At 35.5% G+C, this 19,221-nt stretch overlaps 1 protein-coding gene and 1 long non-coding RNA gene across 2 annotated transcripts; one reads left to right on the top strand and one right to left on the bottom strand.

Annotated features, from left to right (window-relative positions):
- Window positions 1-1,437: 1,437 nt before the first annotated feature.
- On the bottom strand, window positions 1,438-5,819 carry LOC114241857 (leukocyte surface antigen CD53). Its single transcript, XM_089730741.1, has 5 exons — window positions 5,664-5,819; window positions 4,920-5,108; window positions 4,148-4,318; window positions 3,566-3,775; window positions 1,438-1,620 (listed from the first exon to the last, which is right to left on the bottom strand). Exons 1-5 carry the CDS (start codon window positions 5,754-5,756, stop codon window positions 1,549-1,551), a joined length of 735 nt encoding a protein of 244 aa, XP_089586867.1. The 5' UTR covers window positions 5,757-5,819; the 3' UTR covers window positions 1,438-1,548.
- A 10,881-nt stretch (window positions 5,820-16,700) lies between these two features.
- On the top strand, window positions 16,701-19,201 carry LOC149502272 (uncharacterized). The gene is made up of 4 exons (XR_016323682.1): window positions 16,701-16,778; window positions 16,955-17,026; window positions 17,483-17,603; window positions 17,695-19,201. It is a non-coding gene; the product is annotated as an uncharacterized LOC149502272 (long non-coding RNA).
- Window positions 19,202-19,221: the final 20 nt, after the last annotated feature.

Below are 19,221 nucleotides of genomic sequence, written 5' to 3' on the forward strand. Positions count from 1 at the left end.
AAGCGGATTTATCTCGCTCCGAGCACTTGAAGTACCTACACACGACGTAGAGGTATCAACAAATTTATGTATTACAAAATACTTGACTGCAGACTGCAGTAGGTACCTTGGTCGATGCTTAGTCGAACATGACTAGTTTTATCAGATGGTACATGTAACTAACACACATATACTGATAAAGGCATCGGTAACGTTTAACGATGCTAATTTTAAACGCGCATGCAAAACTGCAGTTTTTTTTTTTATATTTTTAATGTAACTTTTCCTTGTCTTCGCGATAAGGAAACTAGTTTAGTGTTTTATAAAATAACATTTTTAATGCGCACGTACGAAAATAGCTTTATAGAATTTCAACAATTTGATAAGCAGCGGCTTGGCTCTGTCCCTGGCATTGCTCAAGTCCATGGGCGACGGAAACCCATCGCCATCAGGTTTATCGTATGTTGGTCTGCCTACAAGGGCAATTAAAAAAAAACAAATTTACACTATTAGTTCCTGTTCGTGAATTAGCATAGTTAGATTTCAGTTCGGTGAATAAAAACCACAGATAACATGCTGTTAAAAAAAAAAGATGCTCATTTCTGTTAGCAAATACCTACTTAAATACCTGTCTGCGGAACAGAAATGCATATTTAATTCGTATACCATAGACGATTGACGACATAGCAATAAATAATGGTTACCGATCCGTCAGCGTAGAGAGGAGAGAGCGCTTACTACCTTATTTTCTCTTTTGGACTCTGCCTCCTCACCCTCTTACTTAAAATCGCATTTTAGATACTTGAACGCAAGCCATGAGAAAATTCTACGTTCTTCACATAATCGTCTCTTACAATGTCCTATCCATCGCTCAGATTTTTTTACATTCTTCTTTCTTTGTACAGTCCATAATATTATGGAATTCGCTTCCCAAAGAAATCAGGATGATTAGCAATCGCTTTACTTTTAAACTCAAAGTTCGCGAACACATCCACAAAAAACTGGAAGAATCATCTCCAAACTAGTTTATTTCATTTTTCAATTATTATTATTATATTATATATATTTACTTTTAGCCATTCTTAACTATAATACTAAATTGTGTATTTTCATGTGTATTTATATATTATTACTTTACATGTATATTATTGTGTGTAATTATGTGTATGTATGTATTTTACTATTTTATTTAATTGAATTTTATTATTGAATTGTAGTATGTGTATTCTATAATACTGAGATGTTATTTTAAGGATGATTTTTGTTTTGAGTTTGTTCTTTTTTTTTTTTGTTTTGTTGTTGTGTTTGTTATTCTTTTGTCAATGCACCTACCATGCATTATCTCTGCACCACCCTATGGTCGACTGGAAGAGAATGCCCATGGCATTAAGTCCGCCTGTGTACAAGTTTTGTTTTGTGCATAAAGTATAAATAAATAAAATAAATAAAACCACAAAGTCCGTCTAAAGTTTTTAAATTCTATTTATTGAACATTACGTCATTATTACACATAAACAAAACTTTGTTATACATTAAACGTTACACATAAGATAACATTAATTAAGGAACTCAAGACTCCAATTCAACCTCTTCGAACTTCGATCTGTAGGCCAGCCACCCTGACATCGCTGATAATAAGACCTAGAAGAAACAAAAAATAATCAAAAGTATAGCTTTGTGAGCCTTATTTTACCATTTTATTAAAACAAATTCTTCGGTCTCTGCTAGTCTCTAGGACTGGTTATGTATTTTTTTTCCTACCTATGCTGATAGCCTTGAGATGCTATATCAGCGTTACCCTAGCGTGTAGGTGATCTCTCGGGGCTCAAACCGGAGGTATTGCTAACACTGACCCTAGCAAGAGCAGTGCGTCACAGAATCTACCACTGGATCGGAAAAGATACCCACTGAGAAGATCCGGCGAGAAACTCAGTGGGCTGTGTCTATGCCTCTATGGGTTAATTTACTCGCTGAGCTCTTCGTCACAGGCGACGGATTCGACGAGGACGGTGACCGGTATGCATTCTATATTTCGAGTCATCGTTCATTTATGTAGTAATTTTATTATTGTATGTAGTAATTTTATTATTATTTATGTAGTCGCAAACAATGATTGAATAGTAGAGTATTTGGGAACCACTAGTATTTAGAACAATGTAACATGTTTTAAGGCAGAGTCGGGACTCTTCCTCTATGTTTTCAGTATGGCTTCTCGCGATGCCATTGTTGCCAATGACGTGTTTATAAAAATCTTTAATTATTTATTTATTTAAAGTTGATTTATTTAGTGTGTGTGTGTGTGTGTGTGTGACTTGTCCTAAAGCCAATGATTATGTATATTCCAAAAATAACATCACAAAAGTGGCGGTTATTCATGGAAAATGTAACTCGTAGTATTGGTATGAACAGATCATTGACCAGTGCTCGATAATACGTTCCTATTTCGTCAAATTCAAAGATGCATAAGGGTTTAAGAATGTTTTATAATATATTTTTCTGTGTTATGTTTTTAAGTGTAATAATTTATCATACTGTTCCATATGTTAATTTTTCATACAATAATATTGTAAATACGATGTTTTCTCTATAACAGTGTTAATGGTAAGACCGTAAGGCTATTTTTATCGCGACCTCTCGTTAATTTACATACACATACGAACTATTTAGCAAGGTTACTCAGCAGTTGTTCAAACTAGTAGTATATTTGAATGAAATCAGTAGAATTTTAATAACGGTGTTTTCCAACAAAAAATCCAAATGTTTTCTTACCAACTATGAAGTGATTCGGAAGGTAACCCTAAATCTCTACTGACTGTATGCGAAGGTTCGATTCCAGATCAAATTTACCAAACATTTCATACATTTCAAACATCGTACTGATGAACATTTGAACTTATTGATTTGCGAAAGAATTAAATCGCAACCACTACTACTACTAACTACAATTAAAAAGACGAACAACTACAGAACGGTAAAATATATATTACATCAAAATAAAATAAAAAATAAAAAAATATCTGGACCATTTCTTTTACTATACAGTAGCGCTGCTATCGTAAATTATACTGAGTAACTCCAGTCACCGTCCTCGCCAAACCCGTCGCTTGCGACGAAGGGCTCGACGAGTAAATTAACCCATAGACACAGCCCACTGAGTTTCTCGCCGGATCTTCTCAGTGCGTCGCGTTTCCGATACGGTGGTAGATTCTGCGAAGCACTGCTCTTGCTAGGGCCAGTGTTAGCTACACTCCGGTTTGAGCCCCGTGAACTCACCTACACGTTAGGGTGAAGCTGAAATAATAGCCTATCAAGGCTATCAGCACAGGTAGGAAAAAAATAACTGTAACTATACTAAGACCTTAGAACTCATATCTCAATGTGGTTGACGGCATTTGCGTTGTAAAAGTTTATGGGCCCCGGTAAGCACTTAACATCAGGTGGGCCGTGAGCTCGTTTACCGATCAATGCAATAAAAACAATTAATACAAACATTTGGTTTCCCCTCCCTATTCGCTGATAGCATAAGGCGCTATTCCGGCTTTTCGCGGCCGGATTTTGTTGTTTAACCTAAAACACTAACACTAACCTGTAGACACGTGGCAACGATAGCACAAACCGCTATCACATACGCGTTGTATGCAAGCCATTCGCCGAGAAAGGTCGCGCAGCCCGTCGTGTAAGCGTTGGCCGCACCACACTCGAATGGCGATATAGTGCCGTAGTCTATGTGGCAGCAGCTCACGGGGATCCTACTTGACGTGTAGTCCAAACGGCTAGACACTCCGCAGCACTCGAACTATCAAGAGAACTAAGGATGTCACAGAGTTTAAATAGCACCTTGGCTGCGATAAGTAAAATCATAAACTTTCTTATGGTTTTTTTTATTGCTTAGATGGGTGGACGAGCTCACAGCCCGCCTGGTTTTAAGTGGTTACTGGAGCCCATAGACATCTGCAACGTAAATGCGCCACCCACCTTGAGATATAAGTTCTAAGATCTCAGTATAGTTACAACGGCTGCTCTAGCCTTCAAACCGGACCGCATTACTGCTTTAAGGCAGAAATAGGCAAGGCGCAGGGCGATTGGTAGGCGGCATTCAAATTAAGATGTGAATTCCACGTAACAATTTATAAATTAGGTTAGCAATAAAAATAAAAACAAAACTCACTTCCATTTGCAAGTCGTCCCAAAGCCTGGCTATATCTCGTCTACTCTCGTACAGCTGGAGACTTTGCAACATCGGGGCTCTGATCTCGGACACCGCGTCGTTACTCAAAGCGAACGCAATTATTATAATAACTATTTCGAAGACCAGTACCACTATGGACAGCATCACGTACTGAAAATATCAAAGTACCTTTAAGTATTTTGATGTGCTACGGCACAAGACGAGTGCCTATGAGTTCCACTGAAGAAACTAGTGTTGTTCCTCTGTGATGTGATGATGGGAGGTATGTGGATAATGTCATGTAAAGCCTTCTTTAAACTTTTTTATTCATTAAACAAGTGAAAGAGGTCACGGCTACTGGCGGTAAGTGGTTGAGTGGTGGTAATATATGACAAAGGGTAGATCTTCCACCGAGCGGGTGATATTGTTCACTAGACCGACGGTTCGAACTTTGTTGTTCGGAACTTGTATGTACACGCAAGCTTATCTTGAAAATGTCGTAAGCGAGATTCAAAATATCTTGTGTTGTATGATAGCTACCGTCACACCACTCCCCTCCGAGACCGGAGGTCCGTGCCATTAAGTTAGCGTTGTCCGTGCTGACTTCCGTATTGGCTTGCAAGCGCCAGTGCTACTTGAAGTCCGGTGTGAATTAAGACTGAATCACTTTATTATCGGTCAGGTTTCATTTTATTGTGTCATTTAAATTGATTATATAGTATTTTAATAGCTTGAGTCCAAAATAATAAATGACTTTATCATCGATACAAACCCCAGCAATAAAGTAAAACTGCTCTGAAATCGCTCCATAAAACCCTAGGATGGATCCAATGCATATAATCACGCCTGTCGCAATCACGAATCCTGGTATTGTGAAGAATCTTTGAGTGACGAATACTTCATACTCAGAATATTGGACGAGGATCACAACCCCAACGATTAGCAGCAGGAAACCAGTTAACTGAGAAAAGAAAATTAATATTACCCGAATTCAGAAAAACTGACGCGGATACTTTACCGACAAACTAAAATTAAATTATATATTCAATTTTTTAATAGATGTGAATATCAATTATAAAATAGATCGGGCTGTTCGTTTGAATTATGGCTCATAACGATTGAGCGCGCCAAAAACTTTGGCTAAGGAGTTTAAAAAAAAATTTCGAAAAAAAAAAACTGCCATAGCAACAACATTACTCTTTTATCGCAGACCCATTCGTGAACCACACCTGTTAGGTTTCTATATAATTAAATTATAGAAAAAATAGTCTAGTCTAGTCTGCCTGAAGATCTAATTGAAAGTCGCATTCATTCGTAAGCCGGGCTCTTACCTACCATAAAGACCACAAATATAAAAATTTGTGCATCGACAATACTTCACGCGCATTTCAAACCGAAGTCAGTCGAATTTATCACGCGTCTTGAAGGTTCGTCTGTATTTACTATAAAACCATTCCGTATTGGCCATCAAAATTCAACATTTATTTTGACGATGTTGCGAGATCCAATTTCTTACCAAAAACAATCCATTTACTGCGGCCAAAGTATACCTAACGGATTTCAAAAACTTTGGAACTTCAAGATTTAATTTTAAAGACATTTTAGTCATATTACACACGTAGGTTCACTAAAACTGATAAGTAAACCTAAAACTGAGATGAAACACATTTATCAATCATAAACAAGCCAATATCTTGGGATTATCTTGACATGGGCATCTTATCTTTCGCTATCATGGTAAGATAATTTCACTCACATTTTATTTAAGAACTAGATACTACAGATCAACGCTTTGAACACCAAGTTATGGCTTTGGTCTTAAACTTAACAACTTATTGATGCAAATTCTTATCTAATCGCGCAGTGCATCCGTGGTTAATGGGATAGCTTACTGGCGGAAGCTCATCTTGTGGGATTGTACGAATAGGTATCATCATCCTTTTCTTTTTATTCTAGCAGGTAACCAAACTACACGCGAGTTTTCTTCCCCTGGGGGTGCGCGCGGGATATGTGGTTCTTCACGGTCTGCAGATGTAAAGAGAAGACTGCGGCCCAGGAATGTTTTAGCGTCTTTTTTTTTTATTGCTTAGATGTGTGGACGAGCTCACAGCCCACCTGGTGTTAAGTGGTTACTGGAGCCCATAGACATCTACAACGTAAATGCGCCACACACCTTGAGATATAGTTCTAAGGTCTCAGTATAGTCACAACGGCTGCCCCACCCTTCAAACCGAAACGCATTACTGCTTCACGGCAGAAATAAGCAGGGCGGTGGTACCTACCCGCGCGGACTCACAAGAGGTCCTACCACCAGTAATTACGCAAATTATAATTTTGCGGGTTTGATTTTTATTGCACGATGTTATTCCTTCACCGTGGAAGTCAATCGTGAACATTTGTTGAGTACGTATTTCATTAGAAAAATTGGTACCCGCCAGCGAGATTCGAACACCAGTGAATGCACCGGACGTCTTATCCTTTAGGCCACGACGACTTCAATTTTTTATATTGTTGTGCATTACAAAAATCGAATGATGTGCAAGAAATTTGATAAGTATTTATAAATGGATGATGTTTGCATTGACTTTTTGACGGGAACGCAAAAAGCGATATTGTGTGTTCTGTTTCACGACAGAAATAGGTAGGGCGTTGGTGCCTAATCGAGCGGGCTCACAAAAGGTAGTCCACTAGTAGCTTTCACGGATTATTCCAAAAAGTCCATTCAACTTTCAGTAAATAACCACCGTTTTACTTTATTTCATGCAACCTCACCTCGCTTCTACTCGCACTTGTAGTATTTAGGCTAAGCTATGACCGTAAATAAAATTTAAAAAAGAAGCAAATCATAAAAAAAAGTTGTTAAAAATGTTAAAATTTTTGTATAATCATGAATAGCTTTATAACACAAGAAACGTAAGGTGTAAAGCATATCTTAGTATGTAGTCTGTTTTTAAAAAAGATTCAAAGCCTACTTGAAACAGTGACATCTGGTAATTGGCTCCGAACTAATCCTAGATTTGTGTGGACATTTCATAGAGTTACTTACTTATTAACTCCATGGGATATTTAGATTCATCATAAATTAACCCTTAAGTCAAATGGGGTAAATTGGGATTCTGGGGTAAATGGGGACAAACTGCGGAAGATTCTTAAAGTACCTGTAGCACGGAGTCTACCTAATTTTGTTTATTGTAATATTAATCAATGTATAGAAGAAAAACCAAGTTAACTATGGAAACACTGAATATGAGTTAAGTTGGCCCCAAAAAATCGTCAAATTAAATTGAATATAGTCGTTGAAAAGAGCGTTTTAAAACAGCTTAAAGAACTTTTAAAAAAAGTCATATTATCATTGTTTTTTCAATAAGATCACAGCTTATATAAGTTTTTAATACACCTGGAAATACCACAACAAACGGTAAGTTGCAATATTTTTATTTTAAATACAATATTTCGATAAAATAAAAAATGTATATTTTTTTCTTTTCTTTTTGGAGAAAATTAGGACGTATGTGGGGTAAAATGGAACAAGACTGGAAACATTAGGGACGAGAAAATACAAAATTGGAACGCGAAAAGACAAAATAGGGATGGCTTGTTAGGGTTGTCACTGATATCTTATAATAGATTTGTTAGCCTATACTATCACTCAATTGCGTGATGTAAAGAAGGGTAATGTGTTTATCAGTTAGTTTATGTAAGTATTATAGGTAAAAGAAAAGTATATATGTTTTGGAAAGGTTTAACAACGGCGGGATGATCTTTCACCGAGCGGGTGATATTGCTCGGTATACCGACGGTCCAAATGTTGTTATTCGGTACTTGTATATCCGAAGACTTATCTTGCAAATGTCGTAGTAGGTCATACACAACAAATTTATCGAAACGAAACGTAAGCGAGCATTAGTCGATGCGGGTAGGCTCTGCCTGGAGACAGCGCGGTGCTGTGCGCGGACGGCGACGTATCGGCCCGACGTCACAGCAAACCGGTTTTGGGTGCGTGTGTCCAATGTAGTCGACTGGTGCGCATCGATACGGCTGAAATATGTGTCGGAATAAAATGTAATGTGGTGTATGTAAATGCGTACCAGTTGTGCGTAAGTGTATATGTGGGAGTAGCCCACAATATAATTACTTTTCTTTCCCCGACATTCACTTTTTAATATCTGCCCGATCGTATGTCCTACCTACCTATATATCGCAGTACTGCGAGCTGACAATCCTTGCAAATATCCCAATTTAACCCTTACCCGTGTCAATTTACCCCATACACAGGGTAAATTGGGACGGCCATTATTTTACCGATTATATAATTAAAATGAATAGTTAAAATATAGTAACGGTTTTTATCACCTAGGTACGTTCAAGACTCAACTTATTTCTTTGGTTGAGCAGTGACTATTGTATTGTATTGTATAGTAATTTGAACTATTTTAAAATTTAATCTGAAGTTCGATTTTGTCCCTATTTACCCCATTTGACTGTACCTACAATTATTATTGAATTGCAGTTTTAATTTAAAATCTATAACTATATTATTTTAATGATTAACGCTCTGAGAGTATCTGTATTTAAATGAACACAAATGATAGAATGTTACAGAAACGCAAATAAAATCATATTATTTCCAATGTTTATGAAGTTGGATAGAAAGAATTTTTTTTTTTCTGGTCAAGATATTCTCATTTTTTATATTATCTGTGCTTTTTCACTAAATCGCGACTTTGGCGCCTTATTTATAAATTTTCAAATATTTTATGTACGGTATTTATTATTTTCGGACCAAAAATATATAACAACATTTCCACAAACCGATTTATTATTTGTCCTAGGCGTGGACAACTTATCAAGTTAGAATTTAAGTTTAAATATGTAATAGTATTTTTTTCTGTGCAAGGGCATTGTTACAGTACAATACCAAGTTCGCCCAAACACGAAACACCAATTACATATCTTTTAACGAATTGACTTTATTTGAATTTGTTTAAATTTTTTAACACAGAACTTTGTAGCTAAAGACTCAGATTGCAAATCAAGCCCCAAGCAAGAAATTAATGCAAATTTCTGGTGTACCAATACATTGAGTTATCATAATATAGAGACTTTTTTTATAGACGTTGTGGGTGTCTAAGGGCTCCGGCTACCCCTTAGCACCAGGTGAGTCGTGAGTGAGCTTATTCACCCGTCTAAGCAATAAAAAAAGACATCTTATTTTATTTTTTATTTATTTATGTACACACAAAAAAGAAGACATAGTACACAGTAATAGGAAAATTATGTACAAAGGCACTGCGTATTTCTTTAAGAAATCTCTTCCAGCAGACCTGCGAGAGGATTATGAGAATAATAATTAAAAGTGATGAGTGTGTGTAGAACAGCTAAAAATCAAATACAACAATGCACATACACATAGCGAATATTGTTAAACTTGAATACAAAATATTATAAGTAACACAATATATACGAAGAGTATCGAACAATGATCATTCGGTTGATGAGAGATAGAATTGTTTGACCTTGTATTTAAAAACAGAAGCAGACTTGCAAACTCGGATGTGAAACAGCAAAGAATTCCACAGTCTGACCGCGTGCACAGTAAAGGAGTGAGAATAGAAATTGGTTTTGTGGGAAGGGAATAACAAGACAGAACGTTGGTTGGATCTGCAGGGAGCATCAGGAGAACGAACGAAAGAGAATAGCTCAAGTAAACATATCTACTGAGTTTCTCGCCGGATCGCATCTTGCCGTGATAGCAAATTTTCTCAGCTTGAGCCCGTGAGCTCACCTACCCTTCTGGGCGAAGCTGGAATATCCCCTTAGGCTACCAGCGTATCTTTCTCCTTGTATCGTATTCCTTAATGTGGGTCGTGACCACCTTCTGTATCATTATCTCTCGCACGTTTTTTTTCCACCTATTTTCATGTCTGGCTGTATGGAGAGCCTTTATAGTGTGAAGGGAAAAAAACTGCTAATGACGTAAAACTTTCATCCCTAGTGGCTGTCTGTGTCTCTTGTGGCTTGTTAACTATCTGTTTTACAGCATGAGGTCGAGAATTTTCATGTAGGACCAACGGACACGAAAGATTAACCAAAGCCAGCCGGAGATTCACGAGTTTCTCCTTCTGTCCAGTTCCTCACAGGTCACATCCACATGAATGGTACCATTTGATAAGACGTTGTGTAGAATGTTACAGGTAGAAGAACACCAAACAATGTCCATGACTTTTTAGGGGTAATTTTTCGTTTGGGGTATTTCTCAGGTGCTGAACCGATGAAATAGTCACCGTCGCTCATGGACGTCAGCAATGCCAGGAGCAGAGCCAAGTCGCTGCCTACCATAAAGTACTCTCCGCAAGCCTTGTTTGCCATGGACCATACGGTATAAAACACAGAGAGAACCGAAGTCCCTCCGTAGACCCAGAGGTTCCAAGCGATCCGTGAGAGCAGGACTATCGACCATCCGAACAGCCCGTCTTTGTATGGAGTGAAATGGAAGTAGCTCGTATTTGGGAGCCCCGGCCCAGAAGTGAGAGCAGTACTCCACGTGAGGTCGGACCTGTGCTTTATAAAGCGCAAGTCTCTGTCCAGGCGTGAAATACCGCTTCGCTCTGTTGAGGACTCCCAACATTTTAGAGGCCAATTTGGCTTTACCTTCCAAATGACTCCGAAACTGGACATCGCTCAAAATATCGACCCCCAGAATCCCCATACTCGCGGAAATTTGCAGGGATACTCCTTGAAATTCCGGCGCCATGACAAAAGGGTCCTTCTTTGCAGTGAACGCGCAAACCTGTGTCTTCAATGGGTTGGAGCCCCCCGACTTGGAGACCCACCCAGAGAGTTCTCCACTTCAGACACAAGCTTTAATTGCCTCTCGTGTACAACGCTTCGAGAGAGACTGTGATGGCCGATATATCGCGCTTCCCCCGTGCTATCATCCGCATAGCAATGCATGCCATCAATAGATAGCATGTCCTTGATATGCAGTATGAAAAGCGTGGGGGAGAGCACCGAACCTAACAGCGAGAGCCTCGCCCTTGCTTTCCAAGGCTTCAGCCCATTTATGTGTGAGGTATACAAGAAGATCGCCAGCTGAGCGACCTTGACGAAAACCGTACTGCCGGTACGGTTAACTAGATGTTACTAAATCCTTCGATATTCGTTCAGCTATTCGGCGATAGATGGCGTTACACTTACCGGCATAACAGTATTAATTAAAGGTGTACTTAGAGTAAGAGATCACAGACTAAGCGAGGCGATTCAAAAAATTTCGGTTTTTTTCGATCCATACATAGTATTTTGTTATTTTCTTTCATGACAAAAAAAGTTGAAACCGTTAGGTACGTTTAGTAATAGATAAAAGACAATAGAGTGAAATAGAAATTACCCATTGAAATAAATTGCATTAGGAACAGATAAAAATTACTACTTTTAAAACGACGTGTATTAACGACGGAGCCAATTCACAGATGGAGACTCTATCGTTCTGAAATGTCACGCAGTATTGGGAATATTACATAGACCTATATAGTAGGGACACGACATATTGTTCTATACGTACAATTGCTTATATAAATAGCACCCATTTTGAAGGCACACACATAAACATATATCTATCTCGTTCTTACTCAGCACTTTAACTCGCAAGAAAACAATATAACAGTATTTCAGTGCGTACATAAAATGAAACATGAATACACGTAAATGTCTCCGTCTCCGTCTAATGAGGCCGAAAATCCGCCATGTTTAGCGCGCCAAATGTCATTGTCACGTCAGTTCGGCCGTCTGTTTTGGGTTGTCCCTACTATATAGGTCTATGCCCAAAACAGACGGCCCATAGACCTATATACTAGGGACACGACATATTGTTCTATACGTACAATTGCTTATATAAATAGCACCCATTTTGAAGGCACACACATAAACATATATCTATCTCGTTCTTACTCAGCACTTTAACTCGCAGGAAAACAATATAACAGTATTTCAGTGCGTACATAAAATGAAACATGAATATACGTAAATATCTCCGTCTCCGTCTAATGAGGCCGAAAATCCGCCATGTTTAGCGCGCCAAATGTCATTGTCACGTCAGTTCGGCCGTCTGTTTTGGGTTGTACATTACTTATTGACTTTGATATCGATTTAATATGATTGATTATATAAATTTCATAATTTATCATGCTTAAAACATACAAAAATAATAATTAAAACGTATTTTATAGGATCTCAAGAAAGTCGATGCCCTAAAACTATTATCTATATGTATTTCAATTCATTATGGAGCCCTCATCCGAAACATAAATTATACACTGAATATATTTGAATCCGAAATATCGGACACCGTTTTTCGGTCGGAATCTATTCATCATGACACTAATCATAAATACCTCTTTAAAATATGTCATCAAACATATTTAGACATTCTGTTTAGATATTTCGGGAAAAAGGCTACCGACAAAATCTCTTCGGAACTATTTAAATAAATAGTTTTATTCCGCAGTGAGTAAAACACTATTGTAAATTCGTTAAATATTTATTAATTAAGTGATTTTAGAGAGGAAGTCACAAGGAATGACGTTTGTAATTTCATTAACGAATAAATGTTCTGTAGGTGTTTTTTTTTATCAGGCGGTCTCTTGATAAGTTTAAAATTTGCGTGCGGTGCGGTAGTGCGGTGCACCTTCCTTGAGGTGCGCTGCGGTAGTGTGTTACGGACTTTAGGTCAGCAAAACAATTAAAATAGATTGTAATAGTCTAAGAAAAACACGTACTCAAAATACGATAACATTCAGCATGCTAGAAATGGGCTGATGGCACTGTACTATGCCATATTTTTATGTTTTGCGGCAAACGACAACTTTATAAAATCAGTGTAGCAAATTTAAAAAATCGTCATATCGTTTACTTGGAAAATTTGAAGCACGAACTCGTCTTAGATTTCACATAATATCTAAATCACATCATCTTTGCACATAACAATATACTTACTTCCTATTAAAGTATAAATTCTACAAATACATTCATACTCAACAATATTTAAAATAAAATAAGCCAAGAACGTTTATCGATAAAACCTACTAACATTAAAATCTTCTGGGCAGCACTAAAGCCGCCATGTTTTGTGGCCAGATGACGTCACAGTGGCACGATTTTTTTGTTGACGTTTCATTTCCATAGGTTTCCTACTTCAGTGGTTTTGGGTTGTACATTATTTATTGACTTTGATATCGATTTAATATGATTGCTTATATAAAATTTCTAATTTTATCATGCTTAAAACGTACAAAAATAATAATTAAAACATATTTTATAGGATCTCAAGAAAGTCGATGCCCCAAAACTATTATCTATATATATTTAAATTCATTATGGAGCCCTCATCCGAAACATAGATTATACACTTAATAATATATTTGAATCCGAAATATCGGACACCATTTTTCGGTCGGAATCTATTCATCATGACACTAATCATAAATACCTCTTTAAATATGTCATCAAAACATATTTAGACATTCTGTTTAGATATTTCGGGAAAAAAGGCGACAAAATCTCTTCGGAACTATTTAAATAAAATAGTTTTATTCCGCAGTGAGTAAAATACTATTGTAAATTCGTTAAATATTTATTAACTAAGTGATTTTAGAGAGGAAGTCACAAGGAATGACGTTTGTAATTTCATTAACGAATAAATGTTCTGTAGGTGTTTTTTTTTATCAGGCGGTCCCTTGATAAGTTTAAAATTTGCGTGCGGTGCGGTAGTGCGGTGCACCTTCCTTGAGGTGCGCTGCGGTAGTGTGTTACGGACTTTAGAGTCAGCAAAACAATTAAAATAGATTCTAATAGTCCAAGAAAAACACGTACTCAAAATACGATAACATTCAGCATGCTAGAAATGGGCTGATGGCACTGTACTATGCCATATCTTTATATTTTGCGGCAAACAACAACTTTATAAAATCAGTGTAGCAAAAATCGTCATATCGTTTACTTGGAAAATTTGAAGCACGAACTCGTCTTAGATTTCACATAATATCTAAATCACATCATCTTTGCACATAACAATATACTTAATTCCTATTAAAGTATAAATTCTACAAATACATTCATACTCAACAATATTTAAAATAAAATAAGCCAAGAACGTTTATCGATAAAACCTACTAACATTAAAATCTTCTGGGCAGCACTAAATCCGCCATGTTTTGTGGCCAGATGACGTCACAGTGGCACGAATTTTTTGTTGACGTTTCCTTTCCATAGGTTTCCTACTTCAGTGGAATATTAAGACCACTGAAGTAGGAAACCTATACCTACTATATAGGTCTATGATTAAGACTGACTGTGTATTATCTATGTCCATGTCCCGCACTATCAGTGCTGCCACCCTGGTGGTTTTCCCACCAGAACTGGTGATTTTTTGAGGCATTTGGTGGTATTTTTTCATTTTATAGCGCATTTATTATTTTTAGTGGTTTTTGGCGGTTTTTCAATAAGGAATCTGGCAACATACTTTTGATAGGGAAATCTACTGATATCCCGAAATTTCATGTTAATGTTTTCAGCTTAGGTACTCTATAACCGGGGAATTCCTAGGCGAGGTCGTTTGTTAATGAATGTTTTTTTTTTTACTTTGTCCCATTCTGATGCGGGTATCGAAAGAGTATTTAGTGTAATGAACATTGTAAAAAGTAAACTGCGGAACAGGATGGCTGGCCCACTTTTAAAAACTATTATTTTTATAAAAAATAGGCTTAAAGCTATTGATGCAAAGTGCAAAACTATGAATTACCAAGCGATGTCATAGCACCTAATAACAGTCTAAACACAAAATAATCTTACAAAACTACAAGACTACAGCTATCAACACCTTTGGCGTTGACGGTAGCATCTACGAGTAAGAATGATGATGAAGTTGTAGAAGATTTTTACTAGAATTTTTTTAGACTAGAATTTTAATTTACACACATTTTCTCTTGATTTTTACTCTTCTAGTTCTTATTCTTCTCTTATTTTACTCTTCTGATTAAAAAATAAACATATTAATTTGGTTTTATTTTACTGCCAATAGAATATTAGGAGCCAGTTTTAAAGTTTCCAGATGAGTTCCCGTAGTCTATAGCTAACGAATCGTTCATTCAAAACTGTCATTTAACCAATCGTAGATATTTCTTATTACGGAGCTGGTTAAACTGGCACTAAACATAATCGACTTAGGATTTCTTTAGTCTGATTCAAGTTCAAAAACTTAGCGGAAGTTGGTGGTTTTTTTTTTATTAGCAAAATTTCCGAAATCTGGCGAAATTTTTCTTTTGACCTAGCGAATTAAAAAAATCTAAGGTGGCAACACTGCCCACTATAGAGAAACCTGTTAGGCTATAAGGTCTTGTAACCATTGGCCGTAAATAAATTAAAAAAAATATTAGAAAACCTGCCTGAGAAATAGTGAGAACTCCCATACAAAGGAAAATAACATACAACTAGCGTCATCTTACTCCTGTGGCGACATCATTTTTGTAACTTTTAGGCATTAATGATCTAATAAACTCACTAGATAGCAGATATGAGTTCTGACTCAATAAAAAATGTAGCGTACTTTGAAGCAGTGCTTCCACTTTTAGGGAATTCTCCCTTTTTTAGGGAAAAATAGCTGATATTTTGGATGATAAAGACAATTTAAAAAATACCAGGATTTAGGATATTTCGGGGTAAAAAGCAAAGCCTATACTAGTAACTGTTGTGAATTTTAAAATAAACGATAATTAAAGTAAAACAATGAACATTTTATTTTATGGAGAGAGAATGACATTAAGTCGTGTTGACAAGTAAAAGAATAAAACAGAGTTGTGTATAAAAACTATAAAGGTTTGATTCAACAGTAACCCTCTAGTAAAGTAAATCATAGATTAAGCCACTGCTTTTTCTTAGGGATTCCCCAGAATCCCAATAAGTATAATCCGCCAAATTTTTATTTACCTATTTTCGTTGATGTCACCAGAACTTACTTGTATTGTAATATACAGGTACTTCATGTACCATGAAAGATTATCATGGTAATTTCATTTACGAAAACCTTGTAATTGTCATTTCACTTTTGCTAGCAGTTCCTTCTTCAAAGACTGAGGTGGAAAGATTATTCAGTGTTCTCAAATTTAAAAACTGACAAAAGAAACAGGCTTTCTAATGAAACCCCGAACGGCTTGCTTCATAGAAAGTTCCCAACTTTGCCAGCAAACAATTGCTCAATTTTAGAACCGAACAGTGTTAGGTTGTGCAGCAAAAGAATATAAAAGCAATGCGTCGACTTCCTTGAAAATTCTAATCCTATAGATCTATGATCTTCTGGGGGCGTTTATATTATATATACCTACATTAAATAATATGCTGTGGTTTATTTTCTGTATTTTATTTACGCTTTCTATATAAAGGATTTATGAAAGTTGTCTAGGAAATTTTAGGGTAAATTCAAAAGAAACTAGGGTAAAATGTGTTAAAAAAAACGTAAGTGGAAACACTGCTTTGAAGTTTTCAAAATTCCAGGGCCGTAAAACAATCTCAAAAAAAAAAAAAAAGGTTTCAAAATGTCGTAACGATTTAATTTTTTAAATCGTTTTTTTTTGGTCTTGGTGTGAGTTATTTTACGTTGTAGTATTAATTTAGAGCAACTTTTAGCTTTATGAGAATATTAGACGATTAGACATTGAGAAACTCTGTTTTGAATTCTCTTTAGACATAACTTGGCTCCAATACTTTTTTCTTCGTTAGCGTTTCGTAAGCCTGTGTAACTATTTTCATTTCTTACAGAATGTTTATTATTAAAAATCAGCATGCCTCGAAGATCGAAAATGAAATGCTATTTCGGATGCCTTGATAACGGTGAGTTTACACTATTTTCCCGGTATATTATTTGCTAACAGAATTATTATTCATAATATAATTAAATGAATTAGCACCAACTAATGGTCCTTCCTATTTCTGCTGCCTAGCTATCATATATGTTAAGTTTTGATCAAAACAGTCGGTATTAAGTCTCGTACTATCACACACACACCTCAGATAATAAAATTGTCTCGAGTGGGTGGAAGTATTTATGTTTTGCAACTCAGCGTATTATATGCTTATTGTCAAGTGGGCCCGAACTAGTTTTTTGGAATGATCAATCAGTCATGCTTTCCTGTTTAAATAAAATACAGCACAATTGATCTCACATCCAAAGTTAGATGATGGCATTCACGTTTTGTTTCCTGGTGTTTGATAACTAAGTTACACCAAGTGGCCTATGACCACGTTCATCCTTCTACCCAATATAAAATAATGTTTTTATTTTTGTAGACAAAGGTTTGATAATGACAAAATTTTATGGAAAAATTATAAGGAGCACTAAAATGTCTGAAACATGAAAAGATTGATGCACTATATTTGAACCAGAACGTGTTATGTAATATATTAATTTGTAAGTAAGATTACATTAACACTAAATTTTTCATGGTCGTATTTTTTCAATATTTGTTACATACTTAAGATACTTTGTTTCTCCGTTTCAGAAGAGAAACTGATTCAGCAAGGAACGTGAACTCTCAAGGGATCTTAATTTTTTTTAAATATGTTTATAATTGATAAATTAATAATTGAAATAGTTCATAAGAACTAAATTGATGCCAATTTTGTTTTAAAATAGGTTGTTTAGTTCTTATAGTTATAGTATTACGTTTGAATAGTTGTAATTAGTAAGTTAGTAATATATGAAAATACTGATATAAATTTTTGTAAATAACCTTTTGTTAATTCTACGAGAAGATGATTTTAATTAATGATCAAAAGTCAACGGTCTTTAAAAGCATTATTTGCAATTATTTAGATTTACTGTGGAATATATTTGCTAAGTTGTGTTTTCTGTATGAGCAGATATAAATGAAAATGCCCAAACATGATTATGTTTCTTACATTTTCATTATGTGAAATCAATATGCTTGTGACTGAGTATATTAATAATTTATTAAAACTTAAGTGATAGACAGCAACCCCTATGGCACTGCTGAAGTTTATAAGCACTGGTGACCACTTATCATGGGCCGGGTTGTGTGCTCGTCTGCTGTTGAGTGCAATAAAATTTTTCGAAACCCTTTCTATTATTTAGATGTAATATTAGTGTACATTTAATTTGGATTAAAAGATAAATTTACATTTTATGTTTGCATGTGTATGTTTATAATTCATTTGCATGTAACGAACACCAGTTTCTTTTGTAACAAAATGTAAACTAATGGTTTGTAATGAATGTAATTAACTTTAAGATGATTTTCTTTCAATCTGCTGTTTGTTTCATCTAGTATTACCAAAGCTAAAGCATCAGAAACGTCAGAATAGAAATAATTTAGATAGGGAATAAAAGTATAACTAATGTAATCATGTCTAAGATTACTATAAGCGTCATTAAGTACAAACTATCAATATTTAAGAGTACTTTAAATCATCATTACATTTTTTAAACATTTTTTGTTTTTCAAACCATGTAATAAAACGTTTGTGCAGAACAAAATGTCACATGTTATGAACATGATTGTGGGTTAATCGTTTCTTAAATTTCTAAATGTTTATAAGAATGCTAAGAATAATTTAGTATTCACTTTAGTGTGTGTATTATCTCTACAATGCTAGTATAAATGACAATTATTGTATGACGAAGCATAGGTAGTGTTTATAGATGTAATATTTTCATACAAGGTCATGATCTGTCACGATCAACTTTAAGCAAGAACTGCTATAGTTAAGAAACAAATTTATTAAATTTAATTCAAATTGTCTACTATGTTTGTAATGGAAAGCTGACATGTTTATATTTCGCACAAATGACTTAAGTGACATTGAATGATTTGATTATCTAGACTTAATTAACTTTTAGATAACTTTCGATTTAATGTTATTAAGTACTCTAGTAGGATTAATCTAGAGGAGTTATTGTTATTCGAAATTTTATACAATTGTACGTTCATACTATCTTTTAACAGTAAATTGTTTGTAATATAGGGAAATTAAATAGCTTACAGAGAATTACAGCTTTTTATTTAAAA

Source organism: Bombyx mandarina, chromosome 10 (assembly GCF_030267445.1).
Source record: "Bombyx mandarina strain Sakado chromosome 10, ASM3026744v2".
NCBI classification, from domain to species: domain Eukaryota; kingdom Metazoa; phylum Arthropoda; class Insecta; order Lepidoptera; family Bombycidae; genus Bombyx; species Bombyx mandarina.